The following is an 18,293-nucleotide window of genomic DNA, read 5'->3' as shown; positions in this document are numbered from 1 at the left end:
GCTGCTGGGACTACCTGGCTGAGTTGCATATAATTTGAAGCCAACTTTATGCCCAGTTCTAGATTATTGGGCAATCAACTTTTTATAATCCTAAAATGAGAACTGGTTTAAATTTGAAAAAATGAGAATGTTCTACATTCTATATTTTTTTCCCAGTGTCTTGATTTCTTAATTTTGAAATATTGCTCCCATTGCTGTTTATTTTGTGATGTATTCTACTTAAATTGTATCATTTTCATTTAGTAGTAGATTTATTTCCCTAAACATGCTCATTTCCCAATCTTTACTTGCTTATTCTATTTTTTACTGATAATAGGAAAGAACTTACCTAGTTAAAGAATGAGATTTGTTAAATTCTAACATAAATAGGATTATATGCATGTTAAAACTTTTCTCTTTATATTTTAAGTGTACATAATTAAGTTAGGTTATAATAGATGTTATATAGGTAATCTCTAACTTTTAATGAATAAACTGATATCTATTGTCTGTTTCATTTTGGTATCAGGGTCATCTAGCCTTATAAAGTAAGTTGGGAAATGTTTCTTCTTTTTCTGGAAGAGTGTATAGATTTGATATTGTGTTTGTTTAGTACCAGAAATTGAACCCAGGGGTGCTTTAGTACTGAGCCACATCCCCAGCCTTTTTATTTTTTATTTTGAGACAAGGTTTCACTAAATTGCTTAAAGCTTCACTAAATTTCCGATGTTGGCTTCAAACTTGAGTCTTAAGGATTACAGGTGTGTGCCTTTGCGCTTAGCCAGCCTTTTAAGTTTTTGAGTCAGGATCTTGCAAAGTTGCTCAGGCTGGCCCCAAACTCCTGCCTCAGACCCTGGGGTTGCTGAGATTTCAGGCATGTGACACCAACCCTGGGGTATTGTTTATTTTTAGATGTTGGTAGGATTCTCCACTGAAGCCATCTGGGCCTGGAGTTTTCTGTGTTGGAGGTTTTTACTACAGGTTCAATTTTCAAAAGAAATAAGGCTAATTAAGTTATTTATTGTGTGAGCTTTGGAGATTCATATTTTTTGAGAAATTTGACAATTTCATCTAAATTGGTAAATATATGGGCATGAATTTGTTTGAAATAGTCCACAATTTCCCTTTCAAAGTCTATACGAGGGGCTGGGGATGTGGCTCAAGCGGTAGCGCGCTCACCTGGCATGCATGCGGCCCCGGGTTCGATCCTTAGCACCACATACCAACAAAGATGTTGTGTCCGCCGAGAACTAAAAAATAAATATTAAAAATTCTCTCTCTCTCCTCTCTCACTCTGTCTTAAAAAAAAAAAAAAGTCTATACGATATTGAAAGTCTGTAGTGATATTCAATTTTTAATTCCCAGTATTGTTTTTTGGTGTACTAAAGATCAGGTCTATTGCCTTATGCATGGTAGGCAAGTGTTCTAGCGCAGTGCTACAGTCCCAAGCCCTTTTTGTTTTTTATTTTGACATAGGGTCTCACTAAGTAACCTAGGTTGGCTTCCCAACTTTTCAACCTCTTGCCTTAGGCTCCCCAGTAGGTGGGATTATAGGCATGCACCATCTTTCTTTCCTAGCCTCAATATTGGTAATTTGTGACTTTATTATTATTTTCTCACTTCTAGCAGAGGTTTAACAATTTTCTGATTTTTATTGAAATTCAATTTTAAGTTTCATTGACTTATTACCCCTCATTCCCTGCCTTTTTTTCCCAGGACTGAACCCTGGGCCTCATGCATATTGGGCATGTGCTCTACCACTGACTGAGCTAAATTCTCCCTGATTTTTTTTTTTTTTTGGTATCAGGATTGAACTCAGGGGCTCTCTACTATTGAGCTTCATCTCCAGTGCAGGTTTTGTGTTTTATTTAGAGACAGGGTCTCACTGAATTGCCTAATGCCTCACTTTTCTGAGGCTGGCTTTGAACTCACAGGAAGAGGCCTCAGCCTTCCGAGCCACTGAAATTTCAGGTTTGCACCAATGCCCTCGGCTTCCCCTATTTTTTTCTGATTTTAACTTAATTGATTTTTGATTTCTGGTTATATTGAATGCTTTTGTCTCTTGACGATGGTGGATTATGTTTTCTGCCATTTTTGTCTGTCACATTATTTTACTGAATGCTTGATATTTTGAACAGAACAACAAAGACTATTATTTATATCTGGAAAACTGCGTTCCTGAACTTTTAATTATAGGAGATTGAGTTGATCTGGTCAGGATTTGAGTTTCACTTTTGTTGTATTACCTTAAGTATACCATTTGGCTTCAAACTTCTCATGTTATTTTGTGCTTGGAATGTGGGAAGATATTTCTGTTTTTCTGATCAGCTCGAAGCTTTTGGCTTTTTCTTTGTATCTTTGCCTTAGTGGGAAATTTCTAAGTCCTTCTGACCCTCTCCCAGAGGTGGTGGACTACTACTATATTAACTTGGTGCTTATGAGTTGCAGTCTTAGATAGGCCCTTGTGTGTGTTGGCATCAAGGGTGGGATTCTCTCTCAATGATCTTGCCCCTCTAGGCCAAATTATATCTTGAGTCTTTGCAGGTCTTGTTTGGAAAAAGTTTTTCTCAAGCCTGCTTCAGTCGTAAATCTCTGATGTTATTAATATGACATTAGATCTCTAATGACTGTTTCCCTTATTGGTAGAGGAGTTTTTCTTTCACCTTTCTCTCATCTTTAATGAAGTTTTCACTGTGCTCTGGGGAACTGCCAGATTTTCTGCCTCATCCAGTACCTTAAAGATTGGATCTGAGCCAGGTACAGTGGTGTACATCTGTAATCCCAGTGACTCAGGAGACTGACATAGGAGGATCGTAAGTTCCAAAGCCAGCTTCAGTAATAGCAAGGTACTAAGCAACTCAGTGAGACCCTGTCTCTAAATAAAATATAAAATAGGGCTCAGTGGTTGAGTTTTCCTGAGTTCAATCCCTCGGTACCAAAAAAAAAAAAAAAAAGATTGGATCGGTTAGGGAATTGTATTGTTTTCCATCAGCTGCTTTCTCTGTCCAGCCTTACATCACATTCACGGGGCCCCACCCACACTGTGAGCACCTGGTAGAAATCTGGCTAATATATTATAGTTGGTTTTCAATTATTGTTTTGTCTGTGGTACCAAGGGATACTAGGCTTATGCTAGTTCACACTTCACCTTTAGCAGTTTTTTAACAATTTTAAATTTAATTCCTTTTACCTGCTTTCAGCCATACCTGCAGATGAGCCAGTGTTTGTATTCTGTCTCTTTTAGGAAGGGCTTATCTTTTCCTCAATTTGTGATTTTCTGTTTACTCTGAGTCTTCCCTCAGCTATCTGATTGATTCAAGAAAGATTTATTAATTTTTTAGTTTATCCAGTTTTTCCTGTCATTGGGTTGGGAGCAGCATTCTTTCCAGCTTCTTATAACCTAAGCAAAACCCAATTAATTTATAACAATAGGACATTAGGCAAAATTTCAGTTGGTCATAGCAGCCCCTTTTCTGGGTCTGTACCTGATAATCCCATGACTTTACCTTCAGGTTGCCTTGTCTTTGGCAAGAGACCAAAGAAAAGGGTTCAAATTGGTTAGATATGTAGTAGAGAAAGAGATTTCCTACCTGGCCCTCGATTGCCTTTTTCTCTGTGTTGTGGTCAGCTTCTCCTGTACAATTTTTGTCTCTTCTCAGTTCTTCTCCCAACCTTCTTATCCTTCCATTCTGTTTCCTGTTGTGAAATGCCTAGAAGAACCAGGTTGCGGATTTTAAAATCCAGAATCAAAATGAAATATTTGAATAGTTTGTGTACACGATAATTTGTAATGTTTTTGTCTGCAATTTGTTTATTTATTAATTTATGGCACTAAAGATTGAAGCCAGGGGCCCTATTCTGAGCTATGTTATATTAGCTTTTTAAACTCTAAGAACTCATTGAGTTACTGAGACTGATTTTGAACTTGTGATCCTCCTGCCTCAGATTCCCGAGTAGCTCGGAGTCTAGGCGTTTTTTTTTTAAAAAAAACAAGTAAAAAACCATAGGGTAGGAGGACAAATTTTACATGGTCTTTTTTCCCTTTTTGTTTTCTCTTTTTCCTGTTCTCATTGTGTTTTACCCTTTGTTCACAATAGTTTGTTTTGAAAATAACTATAATAGAAGATATTTTGTTTTCTCACTTCAGAGTGTCTATTACTTTCTTGAAAAGGTTTGCTTACCACTACCATTAGTGGCTTGGGAAAAAAGGATTAGATAAATCTATGGCTTTATTAAAAATGTGTTAAAATGATATAACAACATTTACTATTTTAGGGGCTGGGGATGTGGCTCAAGTGGTAACGTGCTCGCCTGGCATGCGTGGGACGCTGGGTTCGATCCTCAGCACCACATAAAATAAAATAAAGATGTTGTGTCCATCGTAAACTAAAAAATAAATATTAAAAAATTTTCTCTCGCTCTCTAAAAGAAACAAAAAACATTTACTATTTTATGAAACAACATTTACTATTTATTTATAAATATTTTATATATTTTAAAGTATATAGTTATTTAGTATCTTTAAGTACCTTGTATAAACATCCCTACCATCCATCTCCAGAACTTTTTTCATCTTCTCAAACTAAAACTCCGGTCATTAAATAGACTTCAAGATTCATCAGTATTGTAATTTCCTTCCTTTTAAAGACTGAATACTATCTTAATTGTGTGTACCACGTTTTGTTATGTATTCATCCATTGATGGACACTTGATCTGCTTTTACTTTTTGGCTATTGTGGATAATGCTGCTTTGGACATGGGTATGCTGTTTGAGTCCCTGCTTTGGATTCTTTTGGGTGTACACCTAGAGTAGAATCATGGCAGTTTTGTGTTTAATTTTTTTTAAAGATGGACTCTATCTATCTATCTATCTATCTATCTATCTATCTATCTATCTAGTGGTGCTGAGGATCGAACCCAGTGCCTCATATGTGCAAAGCATTATTTATATAATGAATTCAATTCTGGATTTTTCTGTTCAGTTACATCATAGGTTAACTGCGCAGACAGATGCTGCTCATTTGTACTATTGTTTTTATAAGAAGTTCTAAGTTTGGTCAGTTGTGGTGGCACATGACTAAGACTGTAATTTCAGTGACTGGTGGCTGAGGCAGGAGGATTGCAAGTTAGAGGCTAGTCTTGGCAAATTAGATATAATGAAGGGACAGGGAGCTTGAGATGGGAATTAGTGGTAGAATGCCCCTTGGTTCGTTCAATTTTCAGTGTCAAAAAAAAATTAATAAGCTTAATTTTGAGTTCCTATCAACCTATTTGTAAACAAAGGGTTCATAGTTTAACTTTATTTTTAGGTTTTGCACAGCCAGGAGTTCCACAGAAAAATTACCTATGCCAAAGGATTATTTAAACAAAAAACAGACTTTAGAGAATAATGAAAATTGGAAATTTTGGTAAATTTAATTTGTTTAAAAAAATGTTTTTTGATGATGAATATACTTAATGTCACACTGCAGATTACTTCTATTGAAATCATTCAGAAATTATTGCTTAAAACAGTTATGACATCTTTGCCTTCTTTTTTTTAATAAAGTGGAAATAATGTACATTTGGGATTAAAAAGATTAAATGAAATAATGTACAGTATTACAAAGCATGTAGGGAACTGGAGATGTAACTCGGGTTTAAAGCACTTACCTAGTGTATGCAGGTCCTAGGTTCCATCCTTAGCAACCCCCCAAAAAGGTATGGGGAAGCATTTAGGATCAGGTTTTGTATATAGCACTTAATAAATGACAGCTGTATGTTAATGTCATCTTAATCTTTTCCATATTCAGATAAATATAGTTAAAATAGGTATTTTTAAGTTTTTTTGAAAAGGTAAGGTTTGAGGGTTGGTTTTCTGAAGTTACCAAATAGTGAACAACTATGTTAGAAAGCCATCACAGTACTTTTTACTCAGTTCTTTGGTATTGTGGTTGGATTATGTTTCAGTATTCAAGTAAACATGGACATTTAACCCGTTATTTTAGTAATTTTTAAGAAAAGCCAAGAGGTTAAGTTTTGCAATTATTTAGTGACATCCTAGTATCACACCAGCATAATTTTATGAGAGTCTGGAAATTCAGTTAAGAAATTTTTTTGAACTGTCCATGGTGGCAACACCTGTAATCCCAGTGACTTGGGAGGCTGAGGCAGGAGTCACGGCCAACCTCAACAACTTAGTGAGAACCCTGTCTCAAAACAGAAAAATTTTAAAAATGGGTTGGAGATGTAGCTCAGTGTCGTGCTCCTAAGTTAGATCTCCAGTGCCAATCAATCAATCAATCGATAGATGCATATTTTTGGCTAGGATTTGTTTTTCCTCATTTTTTTAGTATTTATTTTTTTTAGTTACAGTGGACACAATATCTTTATTTTATTTTTATATGGTGCTGAGGATCAAACCCAGTGCCTCACACATATTAGGTGAGTGCTCTACCTCTGAGCCACAACCCTAGCCCCTGTTTTTCCCATTTTTAATGTTTACATTATGAAGTAGCAAGTTGCATGTCTCCTTATACATTCAAGCATATTTTAGGGTATCTTCTCAGAAATGTTGGGGTATTTCTGCTTTGGTTGGGGAGGATAAAGTTTCTATCCTTGGCATTTTAGAGGTTTTTCAAAAAAAATTGGGGTGCATAGAAGGACAGAATACTCTTATTTATTGATTGACTGATTTTTATGTGTTGCTGAGGATCAAATCCAGGCAAGCGCTCTACTCCTGAGCTATACCCGCAGCCCAGTATTTTAGAAAAGATGGGAAAGGGGCTGGGGTTATGGCTCAGCCATAGAGTGCTTGCCCAGCACGTGTGAGGCCCTGGGTTTGATCCTCAGCACCATATAAAAATAAATAAACAAAATAAAAGTATTGTGTACAACTAAAAAATAAATATATTTTAAAAAAAGAAAAGATGGGAAAGGGCATGCATAGATCTTTTTTTTAAACTTCATGACACTTTAAAAAAAGTCTTTAGTTGTTGATGGACCTTTATTTTATTTCATTTATTTATATGTGGTGCTGAGAATCAAACCTAGTGCCTCACACATGCTAGGCAAGTGCTCTACCACTGAACCACAACCCTAGTCCCTGTATAGATATTTAATCAACATGGAAATTAGAAGTTAGAAGTTAGCTTATAAATTATAATTTCAATGTATAGTTTCATTGATTATCAAAATTTATAATTTAAAATATTTTTTACCTTCAGTTAGCAAACTTTTTTAAAAATATATTTTTAGTTGTTGATGACCTTTATTTTATTATTTATATGTGGAGTTGAGAATTGAACCCAGTGCCTCACACATGCCAGGTAAGTGCACTACCACTGAGACACAGCCTCAGCCCCCAGTTAGCAAACATTTAAAAAATAAAAATAAAATCTTACTTGTAAAATTCAGTCACATAGGAACTCCTTGTATACAACTGGTTGAAGTGACTTTTCAGAGTTACTACCAAATGTTAACGATCTTTGACATAATAAATTTACTTCTAAGAAACATTTTTCTTTTCTTATAAATTAGAGCTTTATTATTTTACATACTATGGGTTCATTCAAACTTGTACATGCATAGAATTTGATTTCAATTCATGAATCCCTTTTTTTCCCCTCCCATGTTCCCTTCCCTCCCCCAGTCTCCTTCCTCTTTTAGACTTCCTTTGGCTTATCTATTTTATATGTGTTTGGTTATTTTTACATATATAAAGGTAAAATTCCCTGTAGTATATTTATATATGCAAATATCATGATTTTAAAGAATTTATTCTGCATTGTCTTCCCTTTATCATCTCTCTACTCTGCCTCTTGATCTCCTACTACATTAATATAATATCCTTCTCTTCACCTTTCCTTTATTTCACTCTAGCTTCTGCATATGAGAGAAAAATCTTTGAGTTTCTGAGTTTGACTTATTTCATTTAGAATGATATTCTCCATTTCCATCCATTTGCTGGCAGATGCCAACATTTCTTTCTTCTTTATGTCTGAATAGAACTTCATTGTGTATATATGCCACATTTTCTTAATCTGTTCATCTATTGAGAGTACCTAGGTTGATTCCATAATTTAGCTGTCATCAATTGTGTTGTTATACACATTGAGGTGACTATTGCTGTAGTATGCCGTTTTTAGATCTTTTGGGAAAATACCAAGGAACGTGATAGGTGGGTCATATGCTGGTTCCATCTCTGATTTTTTGAGGAATCTTTGTACTGCTTTCCAGAGTGGTTGTACTTAGTCTGCAGTCCCACCAACAAAATTCAAGTGTATCTTTTCCCCAACATCCTCATCAGCATTTGTTTGTATTCTTGATCATTGCCATTCTGACTAGAGTGAGATGAAATCTTAGTGTAGTTTTGTTCTGCATTTCCCTGACTGCTAGAGATGTTGAACTTTTTTTTTTTTCCATATAATTAATGGCCGTTTTTGTTTCTTCTTGTGAGGAGTTTCTTTTTAGTTCTTTTGCCCATGTATTGAATAGGGTTTGTTTTGTTTTGTTTTTGGTGTTTTTTGAATCTTTATATCTTCTGTATATTAATCCCCTAGAAACTTTTTTCCTTTCTTTCTTTTTTCTCCCTCCATCTCTCCTTCCTTTTCTTGTTTTTTTTTCTTTCCCCTTCCTTATCTTTCTTTCCCCCTCCTCTCCCCGCCCCTCCTTTTCCCTCTTCTCCCTTCTCAGAAGTCTGTTTATATTGCCCAAACTGACCTTGAACTCCTAGACTTTTTACAGTTCTGCTTTAGCTGAGACTACTTAAGCATGTGCTACTTCTCCTGATTTAGGAAATTAGGAGACTATCTTGCGAATCAGAGATTTATATAATTACTTCATTTGAGGTGATAGTAGTGAGTAGTTAGAACAATTTAATTTCCTTACAACTCAGTGTTCAGATTATGGAGCTGAGCCCAGTGGCATATGCTTGTAATCCCAGCATCACTGGTGGCTGAGGCAGGAGGATTGCAAGTTCAAAGCCAGCCTCAGCAACTTAGTGAGGCCCTAAGCAACTTAGGGAGATATCTCTAAATAAAGTATAAAAGAAGACAGGGCATGTGGCTCAGTAGGTAAGCATGCCTGGGTTAAGCATCTCTGGGTTCAATTCCCGGTATCCTCACCAAAAGGAATATTTATCTTACATTGGAATATTATATGGCTATTAAAATTATATCCCCATATGCAATATGTTTGCATATTACCAGCTACTCTGACATCTGAGACAGGAGAATCTTGAGCCTAAAAGTTTGAAATCAGCCTGGGCAGCATAGCTAATCTTAACAACACAAACCAAAACCTTCAAGTTTTTACCATGTATAGAAGGGGGAAAGGAGATAATATATGTAGTATAAGTCTAATTATTGAGTATAGTACATATACATATTAAAACAGACTAATATACCCACAGTTCATTCATCTCTGGGTTGAGGAATTATGTAATCTTTTTTGTTTTAATGTGCTATTAAAGTTTTTAAACAGTTAATTTTATAATCAAAAAAAGGGCTTTAATAAGTCCATTTGAAATAAGAAATTTTCATATTCTTGGGCTGGGGCTGTAGCTTAGCACTTGCCTAGCATGTATGGAGGTACTGGGTTCGATTTTCAGCATCACATAATAAACAAATAAATAAATAAAATATATTTTAAAAAGATGTACTTTTAAAAAAAGTATATTGTGGACATGTTTATATTTTTCTTGGATAAAAACTTAGAAGTGAGGCAGGCACAATAGTGCACAATTACAGTCTTTCATCTGCCTGGAAGGTTCAGGTAAGAGGATCACAAATTGGAGGCCAGCCTGGGCAAAATAGAGAGATTCTGTCTCAAAATAAAATTTTTAAAAAAGGTTTGGGATGTAATTTAGTGGTAGAGCACTTACCTACCATATTGGAGATCCTGGATTCAATTCCCAGTATGTTAAAACAAGCAAGAACTCTCAAAAACCTTGGAAGTGAGATTACTGAATCAAAGAGTTAAATGTGTATATATTAGGAATAACTGAACTTTGCCAAAAAACTTATATTCCTACCAAAAGAATATGAGCAATCTCATTGTTCATGGCCTTTACTACTTTTGTCAATCTTTTTAATATATGCCATTTTAGTAGACGTGAATTTGTATGTCTTTTGTGGTTTTAACTTATATATTTTTTTTCTTCTTTGGTGATGCTGGGGATTGAACCCAAAGATGCTTTACCACTGAGTTGCATTCCTAGCCTCTTTTATTTTTTGAGTTGTGGTCTCATTATGTTTCTTAAGGCCTCATTTAGTTGCCCAGGCTGTCCTTGAACAAGTGATCCTTCTGCTTCAGGTTCCTGAGTAGCTGGGATTACAGGCATGTGCTACCATGCCCAGCTCAGTCATCTAGTTTTTAATGGAGTGTCTTCTCAAAGTTTTTGCCCTTTTTTCCCCCATTCAGTTGACTTTTTTGTCCTGTGTATTGTGTTTTTGGATGTCTCTGTGTTCTAGATAGAAGTTCTTTGTGAAATATGTATTTTGTGAATATTCTGCCAGTTTGCCTTTTGATTTTCCTAATGGTGTCTTTTGATGGTCATAAAATTTTTCATTTTTATTAGTAGTTCATTCTTTTTTTCCTTAATTGTTATTCTTTGTGCAAGATCACATCATCTATAAAGAGAGAGTTTTACTTTTTGTTCTAACATAAATTTGTGTGTGCACATGCATGCATATAATTGCTTGGTTAAACCTCCAGTAAAATATTAAGTAGAGCTGGGTGAGGTGTTGCATGCCTGTGATCCCAGTGGTTCTGAAGGCTGAGGCAGAAGGGTCATGAGTTCAAACCCAGTTTTCTCAGCAATGGCAAGGTGCTAAGCAACTCAGTGAGATCCTGTCTCTAAATAAAATGCAAATAGGGCTAGGAATGTGGCTCAGTGGTTGAGTGCCCCTGAGTTCAATCCCTGGGATCCCCCCCCCCAAAAAAAATGTTGAGTAGGGGTGATAAAAGTGGATGTCTTTGTTTTTTTTGTTTTGTTTTGTTTTTTTTTATCTTGCAAGTAGAGCATTGAGTTTTTGACCATGTGTGATTACATAGATTTTTATCAGGTTGAGGAAGTTCCTTTTTTTTTCATTTGTTGAAATTGTTTTTATCATGAAAAGTTTGAACAAACACTTTTTCTGCTTCAGTATAGATGATCATGTGGATATTTTCCTTTATTCACTTAATATCACATGATATTGATTGACATTTGTGTGTGAGCATACGTGCACGTGCTAGTTAGGATTGAATCCATGAGTATTTTGCCTCTGAGCTGTATTTTGAGCTCTTTTTAAAAAAAATTTGTTATTTTGAGATAAGGTCTAAGTTGATTAGACTAGCTTCAAATTTGCAATTCTATTGCCTCAGCCTCCTGAGTTGCTGGGATTACAGATATGTGCTATAAGACCTTTTTATTTTGAGACAGGGTCTTGCCAAGTAGTTTAGGTTGGCCTTGAATTTGTGATTCTCCTGCCTTCTAAACAGCTGAGATTACAGGTGCACAACATCATCTTTGGCTATATATTTTAAAATTTCCAAGTATTTGATACTTTCAGGTTTGTTTTTTGTTATTGTTGTTGATTTATAATTTGATTTATGATTGTGGTCAGAGAACAGTTTTTTGTTTGGTTTGTTTTTGCTGTGCTGGGGATTGAACCCCAGCCTTTGAGAATTTTTTTTTTTTTTAATTTAAATAAGAGCCTAGTCTTGATAAATTTCAAGACTCAGCATGTTGCCTATTATGGTAAGGATTCCATGTGCCATTGAAAAGTATTTTCTTAGCTGCATATAGGAGCATGTACTTTTAATTCCAGCTACTTGGGATACTGAGCAGGAGGATAGCAAGTTTGCTACTAGCTTCACAAAAAGACCTGTTCTTTTGAGACCCTGTTTTTAAAAAGGGGGCTGGTGATGTAGCCCAGTGATACAGTGCCCCTGTATCCCCCACTCCTACACACACACACAAATGAAACTAGCCTGGGCAGTTTATCAAGAGCAACTCTCAAAATTTAAAAATGGGGTGGTTGTGTAGCTCATTCAGAGCTGTTGCCTGGCATGTGGTAGGGCTCTGGGAGAAATTCTCAGTCTTGTGTTAAAAAAAAAAAAATGTGGTTAGTTTTGAAAATTCCTAATGGTTTAACTGCTGTTAAACCTACTTAACCTATTTAACACTATTTACAACCTACATTCCACACTTCAGCTTCCTTTTTTAAGGGTTCTTGTCTTTCATTCTGGTGAATACCTGTTCGATTTTTAAAAAATATTTTTTCAGTTGTAGGTGGACATAATTCCTTTATTTTTATTTATTTATTTATTTTTATATGGTGCTGAGGATCGAACCCAGTTTCTCACCTGCGTTAGGCAAGCACTCTACCACTGAGCCACAACCCCAGCCCTATTTTGTATTTTATTTAGAGAAAAGTCTTACTGAGTTTGAACTCATGATCCTCCTGTCTCAGCCTCCCAAGCCACAGGGATTACAGGCATGCACCATCTTGCCCAGGTCTGGCACATTTCTTAATACTTAGTTTTAGTCTTCATGTTCTGTTTCACAGATTGTAATTCAAGGGTGTGTCCTTAACTGTTTTTCTAAGTGTCTTGCCAGTTTTGCCAACCGTTGGTTTTCTATCTGTAAAATGAAAGTGACCAAATAGAGAGCCTTATGTGTCCTCTTCCTTCTCCTCCTCTTCTTTCCCTTCTTTGTAAAAGGGTAGAATTTATTCAAGTAAGAAGAAAAGAGACAGAACTCCTGCAGGGTGAGAGGAAACCTGACCTTATAGTGGTTGCCACTAATTCACTTAACTAGTCTTGGTAGGGATATGGATCAATGTCTGTGCTAATCAAGTATTGGAAAAGTGTCAATGCTATTGGTTCAGCCTGCACTATTCTCTTTGTTTAGCTTGAGTCTGTAGTTTTCACTCAGGTCTGTTTAGCCTTCCTTTTTCCATTGCCCTGGGACAAAGGAGTTTGCTGGAATATTTGGGATGTTTCTACAAATTAATCTTACGGAGTGGCCTTTACATTTCGAGAAGCTATTATGGGGCCTATTTCTTTTACTATCTGTCTGTCTATCCTATCCTATTCTTTCCCCGCCTCTGAAGGAGGATCCCTAATTTCCTTAAGGAAAAGGGGTGATGGTGCTGTTGCTTCTTCAAACTGAAAAAGGGAGATGAAAGGGTACAGCAGTCAGGGTCCTACAGAGCCTAGCTAAGGTTCCCCAGTAGATGGGGATTTCATTTTGAATTCTGTTTGTATGGCCATTTATAGCTTGATAGCCTCTGCTGCTGTAGTTTGGCAGCAGACCCAATTGCCTGCCAATGCCTTCTTTCCAGGTTCTTATCTTGTGAGTTTGAAGAATGAAATCGATAGATGAGAGCAAGTAAGCATAAAAGAGTGTAGCATTTATTCAAATGAGAATAAGAGAGACAGAGCTCCTCCAAGGTGAGAAGAGATTTGATAGGGGTTGCCCTTTTTTTAGTGGGTAGTGGTGGTACTGGGGGTTGAACCCAGGTATGCTCAACATTAAGCTGTTATATCCTCAACACTTTTTATTTTTTTTTACTTTGAAACAGGTTCTTAACCACATTGTTCATGCTGGCCTTGAACTTGGCATCCTCCTGCCTCAGATTTCCAGGTTGCTGGTATTAGGCATTTTTGTTGTTGTGTTGGGGATTAAACCCAGGGCCTCAATCAGTGCTAGGCAAGTACTCTGCAACTGAGCCACATCCCTAGCTCATGAACATCGTTTTTAAACTATTGTTATATGTGTTAAGATTAGAATCTCAAAATGATCCATCTGCTCCTATTTATACTTGTATAATTATTGATTATTGGAATTGTGTTCATGGAATTAACTCATTCATTGAATAATGGTTTTCCCATTGCATTGTAAGTTAAGAAAGGCAAACTCTTCTCTACCTAGCTCATTACCTTATCGGTGTTTACCTAGCCCAGTGCTTCAAATGTGGTTAAGTGCTCAATAAATATTTGTAGAATAAATGAATGATTAAACAAATGGCAATCTTGGCATGAGCAGAGGTAGCATAATGATTAAATCTGTTTAGAGAACTGGACTTTATTTTATTAATTTATTTTAAATCAAGAGATTTTTATTATGTAAGTTGGGCACATTTGCATATACTAGGTTTTAATTTTAATAACCTTTGTTATTATTTTTCTTATAGTTTTACATGTGGCACCCATAAAAGATGAGGCTGAGAACACGGAAAGCTTCTCAGCAGTCAAATCAAATCCAAACACAACGCACTGCCAGAGCAAAAAGGAAATATTCAGAGGTTGATGATGGGCTGCCATCAGGAGGAGAAAAACCACCGAAGAATGAAACCGGCCTATTGTCTTCTATTAAAAAATTCATTAAAGGAAGCACACCCAAGGTAATGGTTTTGCCTTATACTTACATTAAAAAGAGGTGATGTTTAGGTTGTTCCTCTAAGCATATATAAATGAGATATTGATACTGATTGAGTCTGTTTTAAGGGGATATCTGCATTTTAGTATTATTTTACCTAGATTATCACATACAAAATATTTAATGGAAGTTGAAGATGAACATTATTTAGTCCATTCATCTAGTCACCCACTTTGCCTTTGGCATTATGGGAAACAAAAGAAAAAATTTCCGTATTCTTGTCTTTCTCTCTTCCCTTCTTCTTCCTGTAGTTTTTATCTTTCTCTTCTGCACCTCTCAGTTGGAGATTGAATCCAGGGGGTGCTCTACTACTGAGTTACATCTCCAGCCCTCATTTTTTTATGTTGAGGCAGGGTCTGGCTAAATTGGCCAGGGCAGCCTTGAATTTATAATCCTCCTGCCTTAGCCTCCCCAGTAGCTGGGATTACAGGCCTATTTCACTGTGCCTGGCTTAAATTATTTCCTTTACTTCCATTGTCTTTCATTTCAGAGAATAGTAAGTTTCTTGTTAATATTATTCACTAATTAGGAAAATGATTTATCTACCTGAATTCTAACATTTGCACAATGGAAATGTATTACTTCATTGAAGACAAAATTATTTTTTTAAAAAGAATGGAAACAAACCCAAAGTCATGCTTCAGATTCATATCGTAGGCCAATTTGAGTGACCTAAGGAGAGTCATTTTTCCTTCTGGGTTTCAGGAGGATAGTAATATGGGAGTAATAGTAACTACTTTGTTTTAGCATTATTTTAGGTTAGTTGGGATGCAGTGGCGCATACCAGTAATTCCAGTCACTCAGGAGGCTGAGGCAGGAGGATTGCAAATCCAAGGCCAGCCTCAGAAGTTTAATGAGACACTATCTCAAAATAAAAAACAAAAAAGAGAGCTTAGTGGTAGAGCATCCCTCAGTTCAATCCTCAATATCAATCAATCAATCACTACTATTTTCAGATTAGATTTTACAACAAGGTTGAAAAGCAGTTTGACAAACTTTAATGTATAATAAAGGTACAGTGTTATTCATTATATATAGATTACATGCTACTTTTGTGTTCTTTCTTGGTACAATTAAATTTGTATGATGTATGTTTTATTATGAACTGGGTGTGGATGGCACGCATCTGTAATCCCAGTGACTCTGGAGGCTGAGGCAGGAGGATTACGAGTTTGAGGACAGCTGTTTATCAATGCCCTAAGCCTTAGCAAGACCCTGTCTCAAAATGAAAAATTAGAAAGGCTGGGAAGATGGTTCAGTGTTTAAACATCCCTGGGTTTAATCTTTGCCTCACCCCCCACTCAAAAAAAAATTATTATAACGTAAGCTGCTTATTTTGAGCAATAGAAAATAAATACTGTGTTGACTTATTCATAGTGGTAGATTTTGTTGTAATAGAATTAATGGAGCATAATAACTAAACCATTGGATAAGATTTATAGTCTATGTTTGTATAAGATTTTTATTTTTGTTTTATTGTAAAAGTTTTGTCTTTCTGACACTTTCTTTTGTTAGTTTCAAATAACATTTAGCTTTAGGTGGCAATGCTGGAAGCTAATTAGCCCTGTTTTAGAGCGTATATTAAGTATTATGCATTACTGCACCTCCAGTTAAGTGACAGTACTAGTATTTTATTTGTTTGCTTATTTTTCAGAGTTACTTTTAATAACCAGGTCTGGACAAAACCATGCACAGCTTTCCCTAATCTTTGCCAAGCGTACATGACTCTCCCAGCTCAGGGAGTCTCCCAGTTTTTCTACCACTACCACCACCAACACCTGCCCTCCACCCCTAAACTTAGAATCTTATGGCTTAGGAGGATATTTATACAATTGCAATTTAATTGAGCACCTGCTGTGTACCTAGCCTTGGCAGGCAATTCACATTTGTTAGGGAGAAGGGTCAAGTGCCACCAGTCTCTGGTTAGGAACCTCCCTATTTTGCATTAACTAGTTCTACCTCCAGTTGCTGCCAGGGAAGATATTGGAGAGATGATTCAGTGACCCAGGGTTTGTTTAACAGTGTGTTAGAAGAGGATGCATAATGGAGGAAAAATGAAAGTATAGTTTTAAAAAACCTAGAACCTCGAGCTGGGGCTGTAGCTCAGCAACAGAGCATTTGCGTGGCATGTGTGAGGCACTGGGTTTGATCCCTAGCACCACATAAAAATAAACAAAAATAAAGGCATTCTGTCCATCTGCAACTACAAAAAATTAAAAACAAAAACCCAGGACCTCCATTTTAGTTGCCAAGATAAGGAGATAAGAGACTTCAAAGGCAGAAGGATCCTTCCATTTTCTATAGCCTGTATTTCTTAGATGGAGGGGGGGCAGCAGATTACCGCTGGGTGAGTGAAAATTGATTCTTGGCAGTAGGGGAGATATTACAATTGTTTGTTGTGCTGCAAAGAGCCTATCATATATAAACAAACATATAGTATATCCATTGCTTTAAAATATTATGGAGGAGCTGGGCAAGGGTGGGGTATGCCTATAATTCCAGCAACTCTGTAGGCTAAGGCAGGAGGATCCCAAGTTAAAGGCGAGCCTAGGCAACTTGGAGATACCTTGTTCCAGATTAAAGAAATTAAAGCCAGGGGTAGTGGTATATACCTACAATCCCATGATTTGGGAGGCTGAGGCAGGAAGATCTTGAGTTTAAGGCCAGTCTCAGCATCTTAGTGAGATCTTTTTTTCAAAGTGAAAAATAAAAAGAATTGGGATGTAGGGGGTGTAGCTCAGTGGTAAAGCATCCCTGGATTCAATCCCCTATATAATATTCAATATATAGTATTTTAAAAACCTGTACCTTTTTTTCATCATTCTGTCTGAAAGTAGCTATTGTATTTATAATACAAAAAATCTAATTTATGTAAAGATAGTAAATTTCTAGTGTGAAGATCATTCTTGGTGTGTAGGTAAATAAAAGTTGGGTCTTCTTGTGCTGCCCACTTTGTCATTTATTTATATTGTTATCAGCTCAAAATTGAACCTAATTTTAAAAAAAATATTTATTTATTTATTTTTTTGTTTTCGGCGGACACAACATCTTTGTATGTGGTGCTGAGGATCAAACCCGGGCCGCACGCTTGCCAGGCGAGCACGCTACTGCTTGAGCCACATCCCCAGCCCTGAACCTAATTTTTTATAGGAAGTTTTTCATGTAGTATTTTGTACCTATATCACCATTTACTACTCCCTTAGTCTTTCTCTCTAGATGATGGACTACTGCTCTTATTTCTACAAGTGTCCCTTTGAAACCCAAAGTGAGACAATTTCCTATGCTGCTACTTTTATTTTCTTGGTACCATTCCTTTTTCTTCTTCTTTTATTTTTTTGTTCATTTGTTTTTCAGTACTGGGAATTAAATCCAGAGGCACTTAACCACCGAGCCACACCCCCAACCCCCTTTTATTTTATTTTTTTATTTTGAGATAGGGTCTTGTTAAATTACTTAGGATCTTGCTAAGTTGCTGAGGTTGGTCTTAAACTTGCACTACTCCTACCTCAGCCTCCTGAGTTGCCGGAATTATAACCATGCACCATTCTTTTTTCTTTCCTTTTGGATTTTCACAGCTATGTGAGTAGACTTGAAATATAGACAAACTTCTTTGCTTTCTCTTTTGAGCTGTGTTCCTTTCTGAGATATTTTACTTTGCTTTTATGCCTCTGGTGAATCTTTTAGAAACTTGCTTACCTATGTTATTAGCCCACTTTATTTGTTGTTCTTTATTATGATTTCTAGGATCACATAGCTATTGGTGTTCTTGGTCTTTTCCTCTTTTTATATTGTCAATTAGTTTATATCTGTATTCTAGTTCTAACTTGGCCATAAATTAGCTATGAGAGTATTCAGGTAATCTAAACAAGAGGTGTTGTTCATTTATGGATATAAGGCGTATATATT

The 18,293-nt window shown here is 36.2% G+C and overlaps 1 protein-coding gene and 1 long non-coding RNA gene across 12 annotated transcripts in view; one reads left to right on the top strand and one right to left on the bottom strand.

Annotated features, from left to right (window-relative positions):
* Nucleotides 1–18,293, bottom strand: part of LOC120886327 (uncharacterized) — a 199,945-nt gene that overhangs the window by 121,210 nt on the left and 60,442 nt on the right. For all 7 annotated transcript variants that reach the window (XR_013438810.1, XR_013438811.1, XR_013438809.1 and 4 more), the window contains exon 2: nucleotides 3,570–3,689. This is a non-coding gene — a long non-coding RNA (uncharacterized LOC120886327). The remainder of the gene's footprint in view (nucleotides 1–3,569; nucleotides 3,690–18,293) is intronic.
* Ctdspl2 (CTD small phosphatase like 2) overlaps nucleotides 1–18,293 on the top strand; it is an 80,278-nt gene that overhangs the window by 12,932 nt on the left and 49,053 nt on the right. For all 5 annotated transcript variants that reach the window (XM_013359876.4, XM_078049686.1, XM_005316506.4 and 2 more), the window contains one exon: nucleotides 14,143–14,352. In XM_013359876.4, the coding sequence (XP_013215330.1) occupies nucleotides 14,167–14,352 (186 nt within the window). In that variant the 5' untranslated portion in view covers nucleotides 14,143–14,166. The remainder of the gene's footprint in view (nucleotides 1–14,142; nucleotides 14,353–18,293) is intronic.

The sequence above is a fragment of the Ictidomys tridecemlineatus genome, chromosome 5 (assembly GCF_052094955.1).
Source record: "Ictidomys tridecemlineatus isolate mIctTri1 chromosome 5, mIctTri1.hap1, whole genome shotgun sequence".
NCBI lineage: Eukaryota > Metazoa > Chordata > Mammalia > Rodentia > Sciuridae > Ictidomys > Ictidomys tridecemlineatus.
The sequence above is the reverse complement of the archived record's forward strand: the minus strand, read 5'-3'. Positions and strand labels throughout refer to the sequence as shown.